At 39.8% G+C, this 22,751-nt stretch overlaps 1 protein-coding gene across 14 annotated transcripts in view; it reads left to right on the top strand.

Moving 5' to 3' along the window:
- The window catches only part of LARP1B (La ribonucleoprotein 1B), a 159,086-nt gene that overhangs the window by 15,362 nt on the left and 120,973 nt on the right, over window positions 1–22,751 (top strand). For 12 of the 14 annotated variants that reach the window (XM_064383885.1, XM_064383883.1, XM_064383882.1 and 9 more), the window contains 6 exons: window positions 390–449; window positions 3,635–3,809; window positions 5,841–5,981; window positions 11,934–12,077; window positions 12,283–12,448; window positions 18,434–18,578. In XM_064383885.1, coding sequence (XP_064239955.1) covers window positions 408–449; window positions 3,635–3,809; window positions 5,841–5,981; window positions 11,934–12,077; window positions 12,283–12,448; window positions 18,434–18,578 — 813 coding nt within the window. In that variant the 5' untranslated portion in view covers window positions 390–407. Of the gene's footprint in view, window positions 1–389; window positions 450–3,634; window positions 3,810–5,840; window positions 5,982–11,933; window positions 12,078–12,282; window positions 12,449–13,754; window positions 14,003–18,433; window positions 18,579–22,751 lie in introns of those variants that run through there. The other 2 variants (XM_064383887.1, XM_064383888.1) reach the window with 2 other exon arrangements.

Raw genomic sequence — 22,751 nt, 5'->3', positions numbered from 1 at the left:
AAATAGTTCTTAACTGTATTGATTTTTGAAAATAGTGGCTAAGAACTCTTAGGTTATTATAAGTGTATTTTTCTTCTAATTGTATTATTGATATTAGCTTAAAGTTAATATTATGGAGAACCTTTATCCAAACCTCTATATATGTCTTTGCTATCATATGCAACTCAATAATGTCATTAAATAGTGGTGAAAGCTTTATCGTAAGATCAAGGCATTGTTATTTCAGAAAGTTCCATTGTTTGGAGAAACTTTTGGATTAATTTGGCAGATGTCTTCATGTAACTGAATATAAATGATTATTAAAACTCCTTTCACTTTTAGAAAATGTTTTTCTTCTTAAAATTTCTAAAACTAATTTGCAGACATAACACTTATTTGTTACTTCTTAGGCTAGTTTTTTCAGCGATATGGAGAATTGGCCAACACCAAGTGAATTAGTGAACACTGGAGTGAGTATTAAAGTTTTTTTTTTTTAAGGAAAATATGTTCATTTCAACATGCAGAATTTTATTTTACTTAAAATGTAAAGAATTGTCATAGTGGGAGACAGATTTATTTTTTATTTGTTTGAGATAGGGTCTTGCTCTGTCTTCAGGCTGGAGTGCACTGGTGTGATCACAGCTCATTGTAGCCTCAAATTGCTACCTCAGGTGATCCTCCTACCTTGACCTCTGGAGTAGCTGGGACTACAGGCATGCAGCACGGTGCACAGCTAATTTTTGTATTTTTTATAGAGATGGGATTTTGTTGGTCTCCAACTCCTGGGCTCAGGTGATCCTCCTGCCTGAGCCTCCCAAAATGTTGGGATCACAGTATAAGCCACCAGCCTGGCTAAGGAACAGATTTAAGAACTTGATCAAATCTTTGATCATCAAGAAGATTTCATTTTATTAGTTTAATTTGCAGTTATCCTTTGATGCTGCCAGTAGCGTTAGTAATGAACTTGTCTTAAGCTTTACTCATGGTAGGCTTAACCTTACTTCCTTACCTATTATTTTGTTCTTTCTTTACTTTTTTTTTTTTTTTTGAGACTGAGTCTCACTCTTGTTGCCCAGGCTGGAGTGCAATGGCGCGATCTCCACTCACTGCAATCTCTGCCTCCCAGGTTCAAGCAATTCTCCTGCCTCAGCCTCTTGAGTAGCTGGGATTACAGGCATGCACCACCACATCTGGCTTATTTTGTATTTTTAGTAGAGATGGGGTTTCTTCATGTTGGTCAGGCTGGTCTTGAATCACTGACCTCAGGTGATCTGCCTGCCTTGGCCTCCCAAAGTTCTGGGATTACAGGTGTGAGCCACTGCCCCTGGCTCTCCCTCTCTCCCTCCCCCCGCTTTTCCCTCCCCCGCTCCCTCTCTGCCTCCCTCTCCCTTCCTTTTCTTTCTTTCTTTTTTTTTTTTTAAAGACAGTATCTCACTCCATTACCCAGGCTGGAGTGCAGTGATGCAATCACAGCTCACTGTAGCCTCGGCCTCCCAGGCTCAGGTGACCCTCCACCTTTACCTCCCAAGTAGCTGGGACTACAGGTGTGCACCACTACACTGGCAGATATTTAAACTTTTTGTAGAGATGGGATTTGGCTATGTTGCTCAGGCTGGTATCGAACTCCTGAGCTCAAGTGATTGACTCACCTCAGTCTCCCAAAGTGCTGGGATTATAGGCATTAGCTACCATGCCTTGCCTATTATTTCTTTAATAATGAAGACATATTACAAGTTGTAATCAAAATTTTATATTTGTATAAAATCACATAGATTGATAAACAGTTGCTGAAAACTTGGCAGCTATCCTTTTGATAGTTTTACCTGCTTTTCAGATAACCCAATTTCATTCATCACATTTCCCTCATCTGGTTGTATTTTTTTTTTTTTTTTTTTTTTTGAGATGGAATCTTGCTCTTTTGCCCAGGCTGGAGTGCAGTGGTGTGATTTCAATTCACTGCAACCTTCGCCTTCCGGGTTTAAGTGATTCTTCTGCCTCAGCCTTCTGAGTAGCTGGGATTACAGGCAACCTGCCACCACACCAGGCTAATGTTTTTGTATTTTTAGTAGAGATGGTGTTTCACCATGTTGGCCAGGCTAGTCTCTAACTCTTGATCTCAAGTGATCCACCCACCTCGGCCTCCTAAAGTGGTGGGATTACAGGCGTGAGCCACCGCACCCGGCCTCATCTGGTTATATTCTTCAGAGGTAACCTTATATTTGAGATTTGCAATTTCTGCCATTTTATATATGTGGAGGCATTCATTAGGTACTCTTTTTTTTTCTGACTTCTGCTCAGTATGATTATTTTGAGGTTTACTTGTGTGTCAGCAGTTCATTCCTTTTTCTTGCTGAGTAGTATGGATGTAACACAGTTTATCCATTCACCCATTGTTAATGGACTTTTGGATTAATTTTGGGTTTTGGCTGTTACAGATAAAACTGCTGTATGAACATTTGTGTAGAAAATTTTGCATAAATATAGGCTTTCTTTTTTTCTTGGATATATAACTAGGCTGGATCATATAGTAGCTATCTGTTTTAGCATTTTACGAAACTGCTGAATTTGCATTTCAACCAGCAGTGTATGTGAATTCCAGTTACTTCACATCTTCACTTATGTTCTTTTTTTTTTCCTTCTTGAGACCAGTTCTCACCTTGTCACCCGGGCTGGAGTGCAGTGGCGTGATCTCAGCTCACTACAGCCTTGACTCCTGGGCTCAAGTGATCTTTCCACCTCAGCCCGGCAAGTAGCTGGGACTATGGGCATGGGCCACCTTGCCTGGCTAATTTTTTGTGTTTTTTATAGAGATGGACCATGTGCCCAGGCTGGTCTCGAACTCCTGAACTCAAGTGATCTACCTGCCTTGGCCTCCCAAAGTGCTAGGATTACAGATGTGAGCCACTGTGCCCATCTTTACTCACCCTTAATACAGTCAGTTTTAAAATTTTTTTAGATATTCTAGTAAGTATAGAATGGCATCCCATTGCAGTTTTGGTTTGCATTTTTCTGATGAATGATGACAATCATCTTTTTATAGATTTGCCATCAATATATCTTTTTGATGAAGTATCTGATCAATCTTGCCCATTTAAAAAAAAAAAATGGAAGACTGGGTGTGGTGGCTCATGCCTGTAATCCCAGCACTTTGGGAGGCTGAGGAGGGTGAATCATTTGGTGTCAGGAGTTTGAGAACAGCCAGACCAACATGGCCAAACCCTGTCTCTACTAAAAATACAAAAATTAGCCAGATGTGGTGATGTGTGCCTGTATTCCCAGCTACTAGGGAGGCTGAGGCAGGAGAATCGCTTGAACCCAGGAGCTGGAGGCTGTAGTGAGCTAAGATCATGCCACTGCACTCCAGGATGGGAGATAGAGCGAGACAATGTCCTGCCCCACCCCACCCCCACAAAAAAAGTGGAATTGATTTTGAAAGTTAGTTCATTATGTATTTTAGTTACAAGTTCTTTATCAAATACTTTCTCCTAGTCTGCAGCTTGACTTTTAACTGTCTTTTGAAAAGTAATTTTTTGCTCTTGATAACAGTTTTTGTCATTTGTTTTGCAATTTTAGGTTAGGTATATTACCACAAATTTTGGGATATGTTGGTGAAAATGTTAATGGAAATAATTTCATTCTGAAACCCTTTCTGCAGTGTCAGAGCGTCCTCAGCCAAGGAAATAAAAAGCCACAAAATAGAAAAGAAAAAGAAGAGAAGATTGAAAGGAGAAGTAACAGTGAGAGCAAAGAAAACCGGGAAACAAAATTAAATGGTCCTGGAGAAAATGTCAATGAAGATGAGGCTCAGTCAAGTAATCAACGAAAGAGAGGTCAGTTTGTCTATATCTTTATTTTGATTTTAAATTTTTTTTTTTTTTTTTTTGAGATGGAGTTTCGCTCATTACCCCAGGCTGGAGTGCAATGGCGTGATCTCGGCTCACCGCAACCTCCGCCTCCTGGGTTCAAGCAATTCTCCTGCCTCAGCCTCCTGAGTAGCTGGGATTACAGGCACGCGCCACTACGCCCAGCTAATTTTTTGTATTTTTAGTAGAGACGGGGTTTCACCATGTTGACCAGGATGGTCTCGATCTCTTGACCTCGTGATCCACCTGCCTCGGCCTCCCAAAGTGCTGGGATTACAGGCGTGAGCCACCGCGCCTGGCCCTGATTTTAAATTTTTGAAGAAAATTGTAATGAGGAATTGTATTTAATTAACTGATCTCTGGTAGTCAGAAATGTATAGTTTGTATTTCTTTGGGATAAGCAATTTGCAGTGGTAGCTCATTTGCTTTTGTAACATTTGTGAACTATTAAACTTTCCTTTTTGCATGTAACTTGTATTCTATGCAAGAAAATGGAATGGAGTTCCACTTACAGGTATGGTTGTAGATATATTCTTGGAAAGTTGTGTGACAATTATTGTTCTTTTAGATCTGCATTGGACTGCTCCCTATATTTAGAAAGTACTGTGAAAATTAAATACATTTTTTTTTCTGAGAGAAAAGTGAGAATGGGCTGGGCTTGGTGGCTCATGCCTGTAATCCTAGTACTTTGGAAGGCCGAGGTGGGCAGATCACTTGAAGTCAGAGTTTGAGACCAGCCTGGCAAACTTGGTAAAACCCTGTCTCCATTAAAAATACAAAAAAAAAAAAAAAATTAGCCGGACATGGTAGGTGCAGACCTGTAGTACCAGGTACTCAGGAGGCTGAGGCAGGAGAATTGCTTGAACCCAGGAAGCGGAGGTTGCAATGAGCTGAGATCGTGCCACTGCACTTCAGCCTGGGAGACAGAGCAAGACTCTGTCTCAGAAAAAAGAAAAGTGGGAATAATTTTAGTTAACCTTTTCCCTTGTAACATTCTCCTGTCAAAATTATACTTTGAAGGAATAAAAATATTGTCTTCCTATCTTTTTCCATTTTTTTTCTGAACTTTTCGTGTGTCTAGGAACAGATTATAATTTATCTACTTTGTAGAAGCATATACTCATTCAGTGGTCAAATCTTGGTACAAGTGTCTCTAGGGGCTTCAAGGCAGAAAAGGGCTTTAAACTGTCAAGTTGTCAGTGACTGAAACCAGGTGATTTTCTGACAGAGTAGCAGGAGGTGAGGTTAGAGACATAAATAGACAAGGTCCATGGTATACAAGTCCTTGGTAATTTGGAGTTAGGATTTTATTTTGGATGCCATGGGAAACCACTGAACCAAGAAGTCTCTGGAGGTGATATGGCATGGGAGGGGGACATTTAATGGTAAAGTTGTGGCCAACTTCTTTAATACTTTAGCTTTTACTGTAGGCTGATCATTTACTTGAATAGTTTCTAATTCTTGATACAGGATAAGCATTATGCTCACTTGATACAAAGAATAAAGGCTCATTGCTTAAAAGCAGTGACAACAAAACAACCAAGTGATTGTTAGAAAAATTTCTCCCCATTCTTTTGTTTGTTTGTTTCACTCTCTTGTCACCCAGTCTGGAGTGCAGTGGCTCAATCTTGGCTCACTGCAACCTCTGCCTCTCAGGCTCAAGTGATACTCATGCCTCAGCCTCCCAGGTAGCTGGGATTACAGGCAAGTGCCACCACACCCAGCTAATTTTTTTTTGTATTTTTAGTAGAGATGGAGTTTCACCATGTTAGCCAAGATGGTCTTGAACTCCTGGCCTCAAGTCATCCGCCCACCTCGGCCTCTCAAAGTGCTGGGATTATAGGTGTGAGCCACTGTGCCTGGCCTCTTTACAAACAATCTTAAAATACACATTAAATTTTTCACTTACTTAATTAAAATTCAGAGTACTTTCAAATTGTGAGGCTTTAGTGAAAATTGTACATTTGTCCTTAAATGTTTTATTTTGTTTTCTTCAAGCTAATAAGCACAAGTGGGTACCACTTCACTTAGATGATGTAAGACCAGAGAGTCAAGAAAGACCTGGATCCCGGAACAGCTCAAGATGTCAACCTGAAGCAAATAAACCAACACATAACAATAGGAAAAATGATACACGAAGTAAGTTACCATTCTAAGAGAAAAATGACTTAGGAAAGACTTAGTCTATCTCTACTAAAATAATGCTCATTAGTTTAGTAACTACATGTAGTATAAACCATTTGAGAATAAATTGCAGGCATCATGTCAATTTAGCCCCAAATATCTTCAGGGTGTATTTCATTAGAACAATAAAACCATAACGCAATGAACAACAGTGAAACTTAAAGTTAATACAATGTGATTGTCCACAGGCATTTTTTTTTCAATAAAGTCCTTTATAGTTGTTCCCTCCCCTGCCCCAAGGAATCCATTCTGGGATCCCCCGTTTCATTTGATTTTTTTTTTTCTCTTTAGGCTCCGTTAATCTGTAACAGTTCTTTGCTTTTATCTTTAATGACATTGATTTTTTTGAAGATTGTAAGATAATTATAATATAGATACCCCTTACTTTGGGTTTTCTGATGTTTCCTTATGATTGGATTGGGTTGTGAATTTTTGGCAGGAGTGCTGTATGAGAAAATGTATCGCCTGACATGGTGGCTCATGCCTATAATCCCAGCATTGGGATGCTGAGGAAGGTGGATCATGAGGTCAGGAGATTGAGACCATCCTGGCTAACACAGTGAAGCCCTATCTCTACTGAAAATACAAAAAATTAGCTGGGCATGGTGGCAGGTGCCTGTAGTCCTAGCTACTCGGGAGGTTGAGGCAGGAGAATCACTTGAATCCAGGAGGCAGAGGTTGCACTGAGCCCAGACTGTGCCACTGCACTCCAGCCTGGGCGACAGAGTGAGACTCTTTCTCCAAATATGTGTGTGTGTGTGTGTGTGTGTGTGTATGATTTTCTTCTTAGTGCATTGCATGGGAATGAGTATGACCTTGGTTTGTCCTATTATTGAAGATATTAACTTTGATTACCCCGTAACTGTATTTGATTATTAATTTGACAATTAATATTTACATTTTTTATTTGAGGTGGAGTCTTGTTCTGTCGCCTAGGCTGGAGGGCAGTGGCGTGCGATCTGGGCTCACTGTAGTCTCTGCTTCCTGGGTTCAAGCAATTCTTCTCTCAGCCTCCTGAGAGGCTGGGAGTACAGGTGCATGCTACCATGCCTGGCTAATTTTTGTATTTTTAGTAGAGGCAGGGTTTCATCTTATTGGCTGGTGACGAACTCTTGACCTTAGGTGATCCACCCACCTTGACGTCCCAAAGTGTTGGAATTACAGGTGTGAGCCACTGCTACTGGCCACAACATTGATTATTAACTTCGATTACTTGGATAAGGTAGTGTATTCTAGACTTGTTAAAAATTTTTAATTTTCTTGTTTTTTTTTTTTTTTTTTGAGATGGAGTTTTGCTCTTGTTGCTTAGGCTGCAGTACAGTGGTGGCTCAGTCTTGGCTCACCACAACCTCTGCCTGCCGGGTTTAAGTGATTCTCCTTCCTCAGCCTCCTAAGTAACTGGAATTACAGGCATATGCCACCACGCCCAGCTAATTTTGTATTTTTAGTAGAGATGGGGATTCTCCACGTTGGTCAGGCTGGTCTTGAACTCCCGACCTCAGGTGATTCCGTCTCCCAAAATGCTGAGGTTACAGGCGTGAGCCACCACCATGCCCCGTCTCTACTAAACATAGAAAAATTGGCTGGACATGGTGGTGCGTGCCTGTAACCCCAGCTACTCAGGAGGCTGAGGCAGGAGAATTGCTTGAACCTGGGAGGCAGAGGTTTCAGTGAGTCGAGTTGTGCCATTGCACTGCAGCTTGGGCAACAAGAGCAAGACTCCATCCTCAAAAAACAACAAAAACAAAACAAAACACAACAAAAACTTGGCTATAGAAAAATGGACTTTTTGTTCCTATTTCTCAAAATGTCATTTTAAGTTTTCATTCTAAAGGTAATGGATACTCATAATTTCATTACTTTTTTTCTCATTAAATATTGAATATATGAGAAAATAGACATAAAGTTATATAGAACAACAATATAATGAGCTGAGTATGGTGGCACTCACCTGTAGTTCCACCTACTTGGTAGGCTGAGGTAGGAGGCTTGCTTGAGAGCCCAAGAGTTGAAGGCTACGGTGAGCTGTGATGTTGCCACTGCAGCCTGAGTGACAGAGTGAGACCCCGTCTCTAAAATCAACGTTAATAATGATGAGGATGATGATGATGATGAACAGTGGAAACTCACTCTGTTTAAGAATGTATGTTACTGTTACCTTTAAACTTCCCTTTGTGCCCTCCGCAGTTTCATCCCTTTTTCTTGGAGAAAAGGATCTTAAGTGTGTTGGTTTCTTGCACATTTTGAAATTGCCATGCAATGTGACTTTATCAACATTCTTTGGCAGGAATTTTTTTAAAAATTCAGTCTGCTTTTTCTTAGATTAATGCATGTTGGTTGTATTACTGTCATTCTTCTTTTCTCTTCCTGCTGAAAGGCTGTTTCACTATTTGATAAAATCTGTACTAATAGTGGATATTTGGATTGTGTTTCTAGTTTTTTGATATTAAAGTACTACCATAAACATTTTAATGCATGTTTTCCAGTACACAAGTACAAGAGGCGCTCTAGGGTAATTTTTTCAGACTGCAGACTAAAGTCTGTGAGTGGGTTATAAAATCAGTATATTGGGTCATGATCAGGTTTTTAAAAACCTAGAGTGCTGGCCAGGCACGGTGGCTCATGCCTGTAATCCCAGCACTTTGGGAGGCCAAGGCGGGAGGATCACAAGGTCAAGAGATCGAGACCATCCTGGCCAACATGGTGAAACCCTGTCTCTACTAAAAATAAAAAAAAAATGAGCCGGGCGTGGTGGCACGCGCCTGTGGCCCCCAGCTACTCAGGAGGCTGAGGCGGAAGAATCGCTTGAACCCAGGAGGCGGAGGTTGCAGTGAGCCGAGATGACACCTCTGTACTCCGGCCTGGTGACAGAGCAAGACTCTGTCTCAAAAAAAAAAAAAACCTAGAATGCTTCACATAGTAAATTTTTAAATGATATGTGTTTAAATTGCAAAAATTTTTGTAAGTGTGCTGGTGTGATGTAACCTTACTTACAGATTAAGGTAGAAATGTTTGAAAAAGTGCTTGGGCGCAGTGGTGCACGTCTGTAATCCCAGCACTTTGGGAGAGGGAGGTAGGTGGATTGCTTGAACTCAGGAGTTTGAGACCAGCTGGGTAACATAGTGAGACATCATCTCTGTTTTTAAAAAAAAAAAAAGAAAGAAAGAAATATTTGAAAAATACTATTTTAGGATAAGCATTGAGGATGGAACTATGGGATCTAGGGTAATATTCTCAATGAGGGTGATTTTTTTTCCCCCAAAGAGTCATTTGGCATTGTCTTGAGATATTTATTACTGGTTGTTACAACTGAGGGAGGTGAGTGGTTGCTACTGGCATCTTGTGGCCTGGTGGTCATGGATGATGCTCAACGTCCTGTAGTCCCCAGATCAGCCCCTCACACAACAGTCTAAAGTGCTAAGGTTGTGAAACCTTGTCTCTAGGATTTGTATATCTTCACATTTATTAGATTATTCCAAGTTGGTTTTCAAAGTGGATATATCTATTTTCAACCTCACTAACTATATGAATAAACGTTTACCCTTTTTTTGAGACAGAGTCTCACTCTGATGCCCAGGGCTGGAGTTCAGTGGAGAGATCCTCGGCTCACTGCAAACTCTGCCTCTCGAGTTCAAGGGATTCTCTTGCCTCCACCTTCTGAGTTGCTGGGACTACAGGCGCCCACCACCATGCCTAGCTAATTTTTGTATTTTTAGTAGAGATGAGTTTCGCCACGTCGGTCAGGCTGGTCTTGAAACTCCTGACCTCAAGTTCTCTCTGCCCACCAGAGCCTCCCAAAGTGCTGGGATTACAGGTGTGAGCCACCGTGCCCGGCTAATGTTCTACCTTGAACATTTCATATTAGAGACATTAAAATACTTGTTATACTGGGATAAAAAGCCTTTCATTATCTTAATTTGCATTTCTCATAGTCAATAAGGCTGAGCACTGTTTGTTTTTCTTTTTTTTTTCTGAGACGAAGTCTTGCTCTGTCACCCAGGCTGGAGTGCAGTGGCAGGTTCTGGGCACACTGCAACCTCCTCCGCGTCCCAGATTCAAAGAATTCTTCTGCCTCAGCCTACCAAGTAGCTGGGATTACAGGCACGTACCACCATGCCTGGCTAATTTTTGTATTTTTAGTAGAGATGGGGTTTAGCCATGTTGGCTAGTCTGGTCTTGAATTCCTGACCTCAAGTGACCTGCCTGCCTAGGCCTCCCAAAGTGCTGGGGTTACAGGCCTGAGCCACTGTACCTGGCTCTTTTTCTTTTTATGATGATGATTATTACCTTTTTTTTGAGATGGTGTCTCACCCTTCTCCCAGCCTTGAGTGCAGTAGTGGTATCTCAGCTCACCGCAACCTCCACCTCTGGGGCTCAAGAGAGCCTCCCAGTCCCACCTCCCGAGTAGCTGGGACAACACAACTGGCGCCACCACACTCAGCTAATTTTTTGTATTTTTAGTACAGGCAGGGTTTTGCCGTGTTTCTCAGGCTGGTCTTGAACTCCTGCACTCAAGCAGTTTGCCTGCCTCAACCTACCAAAGTGCTGTTATCACAAGTGTGAGCCTCTTTTGATGATTTTTTTTCTTTTTTTTTTTTTGAGAGGGAATCTCGCTCTGTAGCCTAGACTGGCGTGTGGTGGTGTGATCTCTCCTCACTGCAACCCCTGCCTCTCGGGTTCAAGTGATTCTCTTCCCTCAGCTCCCAAATAGTGTGCGCTATGGTTTTTTGTATTTTTAGTAGAGAATGGGTTACTATGTTGGCCAGTCTGTTCTTCAGCTCCTGACCTCGGGTTATCTGTCCGCCTTGGCTTCCCAAAGTGCTGGGATTACGGGCCTGAGTCACTGCGCCCAGCCTTTTATGATTATTGACCCATTGGTAGGCACCGTTTTGTGTATTTATTGTCCACTTGCATTTTGTTGCCCTGATTGTATTTTAGACATTTTTCCCATTGGGGGAGAGAGAGAGAGAGAGAGTTGAGTGTGTGTGTGTGTGTGTGTGTATGTGTGCATGTTGCATGAGAGAGCGTGGTATGAGTTATTATAAGTACTCCAGATAGAATTTTTACATTTTGCTTCAGATACCTTTTCTCAATTTGTTTTGTGTTTTCATTTCCTTTTTACTTGATAAGGAATGACATTTATTTAAATAGAACCATCCTTAGATATTTTGTGAAAAGTGTTTTTTTAGGAGTTTTATGTAGTACAACCTTTTTTTTTTTTTTTTTTTAATTTCCACCTTCTTTGGTAGAAATATGTAGTACAAGGCTGGGCGCGGTGGCTCACGCCTGTAATCCCAGCACTTTGGGAGGCCGAGGCGGGTGGATCACGAGGTCAAGAGATCGAGACCATCCTGGTCAACATGGTGAAACCCTGTCTCTACTAAAAATACAAACAATTAGCTGGGCACGGTGGCACGTGCTTGTAATCCCAGCTACTCAGGAGGCTGAGGCAGGAGAATTGCCTGAACCCAGGAGGCAGAGGTTGCAGTGAGCCGAGATTGCGCCATTGCACTCCAGCCTGGGTAACAAGAGCGAAACTCCGTCTCAGAAAAAAAAAAAAAAAAAAAAAAAAAAAGGAATATGTAGTACAAATTTAGTAATCTTGGAACTTCTTGAATCTTTAACAGTGCAATCTTAATAAAAGTATCTCTTTATCTTTCTAGTATGTTGTTATACTTGTTAGAATGTATTCTTCATATGCTAATACTTTTTGAGGTCTGTTTTGTGCTAGAAATATTTTTGATAAATTCCTGTTGGATTTTTTTTCAGTTTGTATCCATCTGAAAAATGCCTGGGACTATTAATTAGTTACAAAGTGGAAGAAGGTGGCTACTATGTTTTTATAAAGATAATTGTGTTATTTTATTTGCAAATTGGAGTACATAAAAATATTTTTATTTTTAAAAGGTTGGAGGCGAGATAGAGAAAAAAGAGATGATCAAGATGAAGTTTCCAGTGTGAGAAGTGAGGGTGGTAATATCCGAGGTTCCTTTAGAGGCCGAGGAAGAGGCCGAGGACGGGGAAGAGGACGAGGCAGAGGAAATCCTCAATGTATGACATGATTTTTGTTTTGTTAAATTAGATAAGCTTTGACAAAAATAGAGCAACTATCCTGTATTATGTTTTAACTAATTTTTTTTTGTCTGATAATAGTTGGTTTTATATTTGTTAACCTTTGAAGTTCTTCACTTTATCCATAGTAACTGCTTTTTTTTCTAATGTGTGATTACCTTTCTTTTTCTTTATTCACATCAAGTGAACTTTGATTATTCATATGGTTATCAAGAACATGGTGAAAGGACTGATCAACCATTTCAAACAGAATTTAATACCAGTATGATGTATTACTATGATGATGGTACAGGTGTACAGGTGTATCCTGTGGAAGAAGCATTGCTTAAAGAGTATATTAAGCGTCAAATGTAAGTGGATGTTTGATTTAAGCAGATGGGATAGCAAAATCTGTTGCAATATCATATTTAAATGTTATTGATAATGAATATATTATAACTTTTTTTTTTTTTGAGACAAATTCTCACTCTGTCGCCCAGGCTGGAGTGTAGTGGTATGATCTTGGCTCAGTGCAACCTCTGACTCTCGGGTTCAAGTGATTCTCCTGCCTCAGCCTCCTGGGTAGCTGGGATTACAGGCACATGCCACTACACCTGGCTAATTTTTATATTTTTAGTGGAGACAGTGTTTTGCCATGTTGACCAGGCTGGTCTTGAACTCCCGGCCTCAGTTGATCAGCCCACCTCAGCCTCCCAAAGTGCTGGGATTATAGGCAGGAGCCACCGTGCCCAGCCTGTTGTAACATTTTTAAAGCTACGTATTAGTAAAGTTTGGAAAATGTTAAAATTATTTTGATTATATATTTTTAGGAAATATGATTAAAATAGATACTTTTAAAATTTCATATTTAGTTTATGATGTTTATATAAGTATCTTGGTTTCTCTACTATTTAGATATTTTTCTCCTTAAATGAGATTAGGTAAAATATTATTGCATAATATGAATAAATATACGGCTGTACTCTTATATACTTGAAATTGAACAAGTAAAATTTGGCTCATTATTTGCCAATAGGTGTTTATATTAGAATTTGCGAATGAACATAAATGACAAAAATGGCGGTAGGTATCTTTTGACTTTCTTCTTAGCAATTGACTTCTGAATTCTAAATTTGTTTTTTATCTTCTAAGTTCTTCTCTGTGACACATATTAAAGGGGGACTACCTTATCTTTTAGTTCAGACTTCATACTCTAGTTCTCATAATAGTTGCTTTCTGGGTACTGAATGTGAAGTCAGGAGAATATTAGTTCTATTTTCTGAAAGAAAAAACAAAGCATATGCATATTAGTATTATACAGGATATTTTGCTTATTTATATAGTATGTTTTCATAGAGGCAAAAAAACAAATATTGCCAAGCAATATGCATAACCAATTTGTTAAAACTTGAAACTTTTCTGTCCTTACAAGGTGAAGGAAAAGGGCTATTTTTGAAGGGGCATAAGCATTTAAAAATCATTTATTTAGCTGAAATATGGATTTTTAAAAAATCATCTATTATTCCAAACTAAAATAGACCCTATTCTGTTACTAGAAAATTTCTTCATCATCATCAACCAGGCACCTTCCTGGGATGCCTTCATGGTGGATCCAATTGGCTTACAGTGTGGAGCAACTTGTTTATTTTGTTCTTGCTTCTTTTGTTACAGTTGATGCAAACACTGAAGAAAAGGGCCTTTTTATGGGCAGAAAGTGCTTGACATGTGGCTGTCAACTTCATACCACTATTACTGTTTTTTTGTAACTTTTGCTACCAAGCCCCTTCTGAGACCTGACAGTGGACATGCAACTCCATGTCAGGATAATCGGCCTCCAGTGTGCTCATGCAAGTAAGGGAGGAGCAGAGCTACTTCATTGTTGACAAAATTTCTGATCATGCAGTGTAGAATCCAGAGCCTCTAAGGTAGGACTTGATGATGTCCCTAGGACACTGATCTAAATGTCAGATAAGGCATTGGTCATGCCTCCTTTTTTTGCTGTTCTAGCAGTAGGGTTTTTGGCAAATGTTAGTAGAGCACCAGGTTTAGTGTGGCTTGTTACTATTACCATTCTTTGATTAGTGGAGATCTAGCTTTGAAGGAGTTGTGCTTTTCACTTTGTATTATTTGATTTCTAATATATAGATAGGCTGATAGATTAAGGTTTTGATTTTCTTTTTGAGAAGTCACTAAAATGTTTTTCTGACACCTGTGGAGAGATGATCCAAAATGTATTCTAAAGTACGAGGCTTAAATGTTTTCAAAATGATTGAGGGTTTTTAATTTTTACTTGCTTATTTATTTATTTATTTATTTATTTATTTATTTATTTATTTATTGAGACAGAATCTTGCTCTGTTGCCAGGCACCAGGCTGGAGTGCAGTGGTGCGATCTTGGCTCACTGCAACCTCCGCCTCCTGGGTTCAGGCAAGTCTCCTGCTTCAGCTTCCCGAGTAGCTGGGACTACAGACGTGCGCCACCATGCCCAGCTAATTTTTATATTTTAGTAGAGACGGGGTTTCACTATGTTGGCCAGGATGGTCTCGATCTCTTGACCTCGTGATCTGCCTGCCTTGACCTCCCGAGGTGCTGGGGTTACAGGCGTGAGCCACCATGCCTGGCGATTGAGGATTTTAAAAAAAAAAAAAAAATTTTTTTTTTTCCCTTGAGTTGGAGTTTTGCTCTTGTTGTTCAGGCTGGAGTGCAATGGCACAATCTCGGCTTATTGCAACTTCCACCTTTCAGGTTCAAGAGATCCTCCTGCCTCAGGCTGCCCAGTAGCTGGGATTACAGGTGGGTACCACCACACCCAGCTAATTTTTGTGTTTTTAGTAGAGACAGGGTTTTATACCATGTTGGTCAGGCTGGTCTCGAACTCCTGACCTCAGGTAGTCCACCTGCCTCAGCCTCCCAAAGTTCTGGGATTACAGGTGAGAGCCATCACGCCCGGCCAGGACAGTCAGTTTATTATTGATTCAGGGAAGTTCACATCTCACAGCTAAGAACAGTTGTAACTTGTGACTAAATCAAATGTCTTAATGTCTGAAATTTTAGAACGTTTTTCTTTTTTTTGAGATAGAGTTTTGCTCATGGCCCAAGCTGGAGTGCAATGGTACAATCTCGGCTTACTGCAACCTCCACCTCCCAGGTCCAAGTGATTCTCCTGCCTCAGCCTCCCTAGTAGCTGGGATTGCAGGCATGTACCACCACACTCAGCTGATTTTGAATTTTCAGTAGAGACAGGGTTTTGCCATGTTGGTCAGACTGGTCTCCAATTCCTGACATCAGGTGATCCACGCCCCCCCCCGATAGCCTCCAAAAGTACTGGGATTACAGGTGTGAGCCACTGTGCCTAGCCTGAAATTTTAGAATTTTAATACATATATTATGTATTTACCACATGCCAGACACTATGAATGAGGCTTTTGAGGTGTAACAGCCATCAGAATATTCATTTCTTTAAGACTTAGATTTTTTTCTTCAGTGTTTAAAAAGAGTAAATGAGGCCAGGGCATGGTGGTTTACACCTGTAATCCCAGCACTTTGGGAGGCCAATGCAGGTGGATCATCTGAGGTCAGGAGTTGAGACCAGCCTGACCAACATGGTGAAACCCTGTCTCTACTAAGAATACAAAAATTAGCCTGGCGTGGTGGCACACACCTGTAGTCCAAGCTACTCAGGAGGCTGAGACAGGAGAATCACCTGAACCCAGGAGGCAAAAGTTGCAGTGAGCCAAGATCATGCCATTGCACTCCAGCCTGGGAAACAAGAGTGAAATTCTGTCTCAAAAAAAAGTAAATAATTTACTAGTGTCACTGAATGTCAGTAGTATTTCAGTACTCTCTGAGAGAGCTTTTCACTTTGATAATTGGATAAATATCAAACTATTAAAGGAAAATTTGGATATTTACATTCAATAAGATGATTTATTTTATTCCCTTCAAGTGAAAGATAGCTCTAAACCAGTTTTAGTTATAGATGCCTTATTTTCAAAGTTAGAATTTGGCCCACATACTTCAAGGGCATCTTTAGTCACTGAGTTTTATACCCCAAAATATGAGGTAGTTTCTTTTCTCATAACTTATATTCCATTTTTGAAAACTCTCTGTGATATGGAAATAGTGTGGTATTATTAAACTGTAGGCCTCATCATCATTGATGTCACGTATTTCTTTGTATCATTCTTTTCTATATTTCCCCTTATTTGTCTTCTTCTGTCTCTTTAAAAATCCTCATACTCTTTTTTATACATGGAGGCTATAATTTAAACATGTATTTCTCTTTCTCTTTATTTTTTTCATTTTAAAAAAATTTTTTTAAAAAAGATGGGGTTTCACCATGTTGGTCAGGCTGGTCTTGAACTCCTGACCTCAGGTGATCTGCCCGCCTTGGCCTCCAAAGTGCTTGGATTACAGGCGTGAGCCACTATGCCCGGCCTCTCTTTCTCTTTTTAACCTTTCCTATGGTGTGGATAAACATGTGTTTCTCAAAGGATATTATTAATTGTATTGTGAATGTTATCTTTATATCTTGGGATGTGTAGTTATTAATCATACTGACAGTTCATCCATTTACATTTCTCTCAGAAAAGATTAAGTGGGTTTGTGTTTTTCTTTTTTTTCTCTTTTTTTTTCCGAGACGGAGTTTTGCTCTTGTTACCCAGGCTGGAGTGCAATGGCGCGATCTCGGCTCATCGCAACCTCCGCCTCCTGGGTTCAGGCAATTCTCCTGCCTTAGCCTCCTAAGTAGCTGGGATTACAGGCATGCACCACCATGCCCAGCTAATTTTTTTTGTATTTTTAGTAGAGACGGGGTTTCACCATGTTGACTAGGATGGTCTCGATCTCTTGACCTCGTGATCCACCCGCCTCGGCCTCCCAAAGTGCAAGGATTACAGGTGTGAACCACCACGCCTGGCGGGTTTGTGTTTTTCAAGAGAAGATAAGACATTGAATCATTTTATTTTTGCCTCCATGTGCCTCATGGTGTTAAGGATATTCCTTCTTTAGCTGTGTTCTGTTCACCCTTAATGTCTTTTATTATTATTTTTTAGACAGTCTTGCTCTGTCTCTCAGGCTGGAGTTTAGAGACATGGTCCCTGCTCACTGCAATCTCTGCCTCCTGGGTTCAAGTGATTCTCCTGCCTCAGACTCCTGAGTAGCTGGGATTGCAGGCATCAGCCACCATGCCCAGCTAATTTTTGTATTTTAGTAGAGACAGGGTTTCCCCATGTTGGCCAGGTTGGTCTATAACTCCTGACCTCAAGAAATCCACCTGCCTTGGCCTCTGAAGGTGCTGGGATTACAGGTGTGAGCCACCTCACTGGGCCACCCTTAACATCTTATTGTCTATCAAAGAAAGAAGAGGGGATAACTTAAATCATTCAGAATATATAATTGCGTATGCACACATATGCCTGTGTGTTCATTAAGTGGTGTTTTTTTTGAGATGGGGTTTCGCTCTTGTTGCCCAGGCTAGAGTGCAATGGCGTGATCTTGGCTCACCGCAACCTCCGCCTCCAACATTCAAGCGATTCTCTTGCCTCAGCCTCCCGAGTAGCTAGGATCACAGGCATGCACCACCATGCATGGCTGATTTTGTGTTTTTAGTAGAGATAGGGTTTCTTCTTGTTGGTCAGGCTGGTCTTGAACTCCTGACCTCAAGTGATCTGCCCACCTTGGCCTCCCAAGTGCTGAGATTACAGGCATGAGCCACTGCACCTGAGAATGTTCATTAAGTTTTTAAGTAAGCATTGTGCTGGTTACTAAGGTTCAGAAGTATTAAACATGTCAGTACTTTGTCAGTTTAGAAAACAAAACAAACTACTTTCCTGTATGCAAATTCAACAAAGGATACTTCCAATATGCCATTCTTCTCAGTGATTGGGAAAAAGTTGGAAGTCATTATGCTAACATGTCATTCGCTTTGTTATCTAATGTTTAAATAAAACAAGTAGAAGTGGCTTTGTAAGATTTTCACCTAATTAACTCCTTAAAAAATCAATTTTTGAAATATTTTAAAGTAAAATGAGCTGCTTTATTCTTTACATTTAGTGAGGAGGCTAAATTTAGTGAGGAGGCTGATTTGAATAGAAATTAATAGTAGCTTTTGGGAAAATAATTAGTATTTCAAGTTTCTACTCATGTATAAGAGAAATTATTCATTCAGAAGGGGTTTTTGCTATCTTATATATTTAACCTGTGTATGTTGTATTAGACCTATACATATGGTTAACCAAATTACAATATTTTCATGTTAATGATTAGTTTTCACAGTTAATGTGCAAGCAGTAGAAATATTTATTTCCTACTAAATAAGTGGATGACATTTATGTTTTTTAATTTCTCTTTTCAGTGAGTATTACTTCAGTATAGAAAATTTGGAACGAGACTTCTTTCTTCGGGGAAAGATGGATGAACAAGGTTTCTTGCCTATATCCCTGATTGCTGGTTTTCAACGTGTTCAGGCTCTCACTACAAACCTTAATCTCATCTTAGAGGTAATTGCTTATTTAAAAAACAATTTGTACTTTCCACTCAAATTTCCTTTGAACCTAAAACTTCTCTAAATAACAGAGTATTATAAACAGACAATCTGTAGTTGCTTGAGGCTCAGACAGCATTCCATGATGTTTTTCTGTTTTGTAAAACTTTCATAAATGTCTAACCTTGGAAACCCCTGGAAGTATTGCTAATCATGTTACTGTGTATTTTCTCTTTCCCCCTTCCTCAATTATTATTATTATTATTATTATTATTTTTGTTAACCTTTCTTGAATACCAACCCTCTTCCTCAATTATTCTCTTTTGAGGATTCTTGGCCCTTAAAACTTCTTCAGGGTTGGGCATGGTGGCTCACACCTGTAATCCCAGCTCTTTGGAAGGCTCAGGCAGGTGGATCACCTGAGGTCAGGAGTTCGAGACCAGCCTGGCCAAGATGGTGAAACCCCATCTCTACTAAAAATACAAAAATTAGCCGGGAGTGGTGGCACACATCTGTAGTCCCAGCTACTGAGAAGGCTGAGGCAGGAGGATGTCTTGAACCCAGGATTCATTGGTTGCAGTGAGCTGAGATTGTGCCGTTGCACTCTGGCCTGGGCGATAGAGTGCAATGGCAAAATCAAACAAAAATTTCAGCAGAGCGCAGTGGCTCAATCCTGTAATCCCAGGAGGCTGAGGCAGGCAGATCACCTGTAGTTGGGAGTTTGAGACCAACCTGATTGACATGGAGAAACCTCGTCTCTACTAAAAATCAAAATTAGCTGGGCATGGTGGTGCATGCCTGTAATCCCAGCAACTCAGGAGGCTGAGGGAGGAGAATCGCTTGAGCCCGGGAGGCGGAGGTTGTGGTGAGCCGAGATGGCGCCACTGCACTCCAGCCTGGGCAACAAGAGTGAAACTTCGTCTCAAAAAAAAAAAAATTTTTCTTCAGGTTACTATAAAAATGCATATATTCCCACTTATTGAAAGGCTAATTTAAAATAGTCCTGACTGGGTATGGTGGCTCATGCCTGTAATCTCAGTACTTTGGGGGCAAAAAAATCTTTCATCTGGCCTGTGGCCTGTTTCTAGAAATGCTTTCAACATCTTTTTTTTTTTTCTAGACAATTTCTTTCCCTACACATAGCCCTTGGTAACCACAATCACTATTCTGCTTTTTAAGAAAAGAGTTTCACTCTGTTGCCCAGGCTGGAGTGCAGTGGCGCGATCTTGGCTCCCTGCAACCTCTGCCTCCCAGGTTCAAGTGATTCTGCTGTTTCAGCCTCCCAAGTAGCTGGGATTACAGGCATGCACCACCATATCTGGCTAATTTTTGTATTTTTAGTACAGACAGGGTTTCCCCATGTTGACCAGGCTGGTCTTGAACTTCTGACCTCAGATCATCCACCCGCCTTGGCCTTCCAAACTGCTAGAATTATAGGTGTGAGCTACTGCGCCTGGGCACTAGTCTGCTTTTTATCCCTATAGTTTTGTATTTTCCAGACTATCATAAAATTTAAAAAAGTATAGCCCTTTGTTTCTTCTGATTTTTCACTTAGTATAGTGCTTTTGGGATTCACGTATGTTGCATGTAGCAGTAGTTTGTTCTTTCATGTTGTTGAGTAGTATTCCATAGTATGAATGTACCACATTTTATCCATTCACTTGTTGGTGCACATTCAGATTGTTTACAGTTTTTGGAGAGTATGAGTGAAGCATAAAGATCTTTATAGGGATATATACACACAAATATATATATATATATGTATATATATATATTTACTTCTGTTGGATAAATGTCTAGTATTGTGAATGATAGAAAGTATAGTAAGTGTATGCTTATCTTTCTAAGAAAATGCCAACCTATTGTCCAAAGTAGCTTTACCATTTTGCATCCTCACCATTATGTATGGGACTTGTTCCATAGCCTTGTCATTGTTGATATTGTCAGTTTTTTGAATAGTAGATATGTAGTGATTTCTCATTGTGGGTTTTTTTTTTTTTTGAGATGAAGTTTCAGTTTTGCTCTTGTATCTCAGGCTGTAGTGCAATTTCACAATCTTGGCTCAGTGTAATCTCTGTAGAGACGAGGTTTCACCATATTGGCCAGGCTGGTCTCAAACTCCTGACCTTCAGGTGATCCACCTGCCTTGGCCTCCCAAAACGCTGGGATTACAGGCATGAGCCACTGTGCCAGCCTCTCATTGTGGTTTAATTTGCATTTCCCTGATGACTAATGCCGTCTAGCATTTTTCATGTGCTTTTTTATCTGCATACCTTTTTAGTCGAAATGTCTGTTCAGATTTTTTGTTCATTATTATTGAAGTGTTTTTTAAAAGATAAAGTACGAGTTCTTTATTCTGGATACAAGTCCATTATTAGGTATTTTGCAAATATGTTTTCGTAGTTTTTGTCTTTTCATTTTCTTAACAGGCTTCTTTGAATACCAAGTTTTTGAACACATATGTGCTTTGTGTTTTAAAAATCAACTATGGGGCTGGGCGTCGTGGCTCACACCTGTAATCCCAGCACTTTGGGAGACTGAGGTGGGTGTATCACTTGAGTTCAGGAGTTTGACCCCAGCTTGGCCAACATGGTCAAACCTTGGCTCTACTAAAATAGAAAAATTAGCCGGGCGTGGTGACACCCCTGTAATCCTAGCTACTTAGAGTCGAAGACAAGAGAATTACTTGAACCCGGGAGGTGGAGGTTGCAGTGAGCCAAGATGGTGCCATTGCACTCCAGCCTGGGCAACAGAGTGAGACTCTTGTCTCAAAAAAAAAAAAAAAAAAAAAAAAATCAACTATAGGAAAGTCCATGTTTTGAAAATAACATTAAAATAATGATTTGTTGGTGTGTAATTAATGGTTCTTGGTTTTATGAAAATAATTACTTCAGTCAGTATTATTATTGCATTAGTTTATAGATAAATATTTAAATAAGGTTTCTATATATTGTAATTAAAAGAGAAAATTAGTTTTTTCTGCAAAATTTGCTCTTAGAGCAAATATTATGATTCATAGTAGAATTAGTTTATTTATTTTTATTTATTTTTAGTAGAGATGAGGTTTCACCATGTTGGCCAAAACTGGTCTCAAACTCCTAGCCTCAAGTGATCTTCCTGCCTCAGCTTCCCAAAGTGCTGGGATTACAGGCATGAGCTATCGTGCCTGGCTTTAGAATGAGTTTATTAACTGCTGCCATTGTGCTATAGCAAAGGTCCAACTCAGCTGCCATTTTCTATGAAGTTGTTGCCAGTTTTTCCCCATCTGTCTGTTTCTGTAGGAATACAGCTGTAATTTTATTATTGTATGCCTTTTTGGTCTGTTTGTAGTCCCATTAAATCCAAGCACAATTTTAAGATCATTGATTTAAATTTCAAGATCATTGAAGGATTTTTGAAAGGAAGCTTTGAACTACTATTATGGTTAGCACTGATATAGTAGCTAATGATGCAGTAAGAAATAATACCACTATGAAAAGCAGAAATGGGTAAGCATAGCTATTTAGAAGAGTATAAGTCTACATTCACTTAACATTCATTATGCACCTACCATTTGTAATAGTAGGAAAGATGTTCTTTTTCTCTTAAGAAAGTAAGGCTTAATTAGGGATTGCAGTGTAAACATATCAAGATCATGGCCTTATGAATACATCCCTTATAGCTCTGTGACTTTGGGCAGTGTTCTGAGACAGTAATACATACATCCTAGGATTGTCATGAGGATGAATTGTATTAATGAATGTATCTGGCAAATGTAGTAAGCTCTAAATAAGTGAGCATGTGCTATTGTTGTTAGTCTTCAATGATGTCTTTCTATCGATAACTCCTTTATCTTCATGCTTTTCATTTCTACCAGCTTCTTCCCATATCTTTTGAATATGCTCAAGTCTTTCCTTTCTTGAAAAACTGTCAAGAGAAGCAAAATACTTTAGCTGATACCCATATCTGCCCTGGTTGAGTACGCAAACACAAATCAAACTTGTTGAATCTGATTCTTCTTCACTCATTTATTTTTCAGCTTACTGCATTCTTGATATCTTCCCCATAATTGAAAGCTTTTTGTATTTTCTATTTGTTAGAGCAAATGGATCCCAGTTCTATAGCTTACCAGTTGTGTAACTAAGCAATTAATGTAACATCTTCATGCTTCAATATTCTTGTTAAAATAGGACAAATAATTCTTTTTTTT

This window comes from Aotus nancymaae, unplaced genomic scaffold, assembly GCF_030222135.1.
Source record: "Aotus nancymaae isolate 86718 unplaced genomic scaffold, 86718_ANA_hifiasm-v0.15.2.pri h1tg000033l, whole genome shotgun sequence".
Lineage (NCBI taxonomy): Eukaryota > Metazoa > Chordata > Mammalia > Primates > Aotidae > Aotus > Aotus nancymaae.
This window is presented reverse-complemented; position numbering and strand designations above follow the sequence as displayed.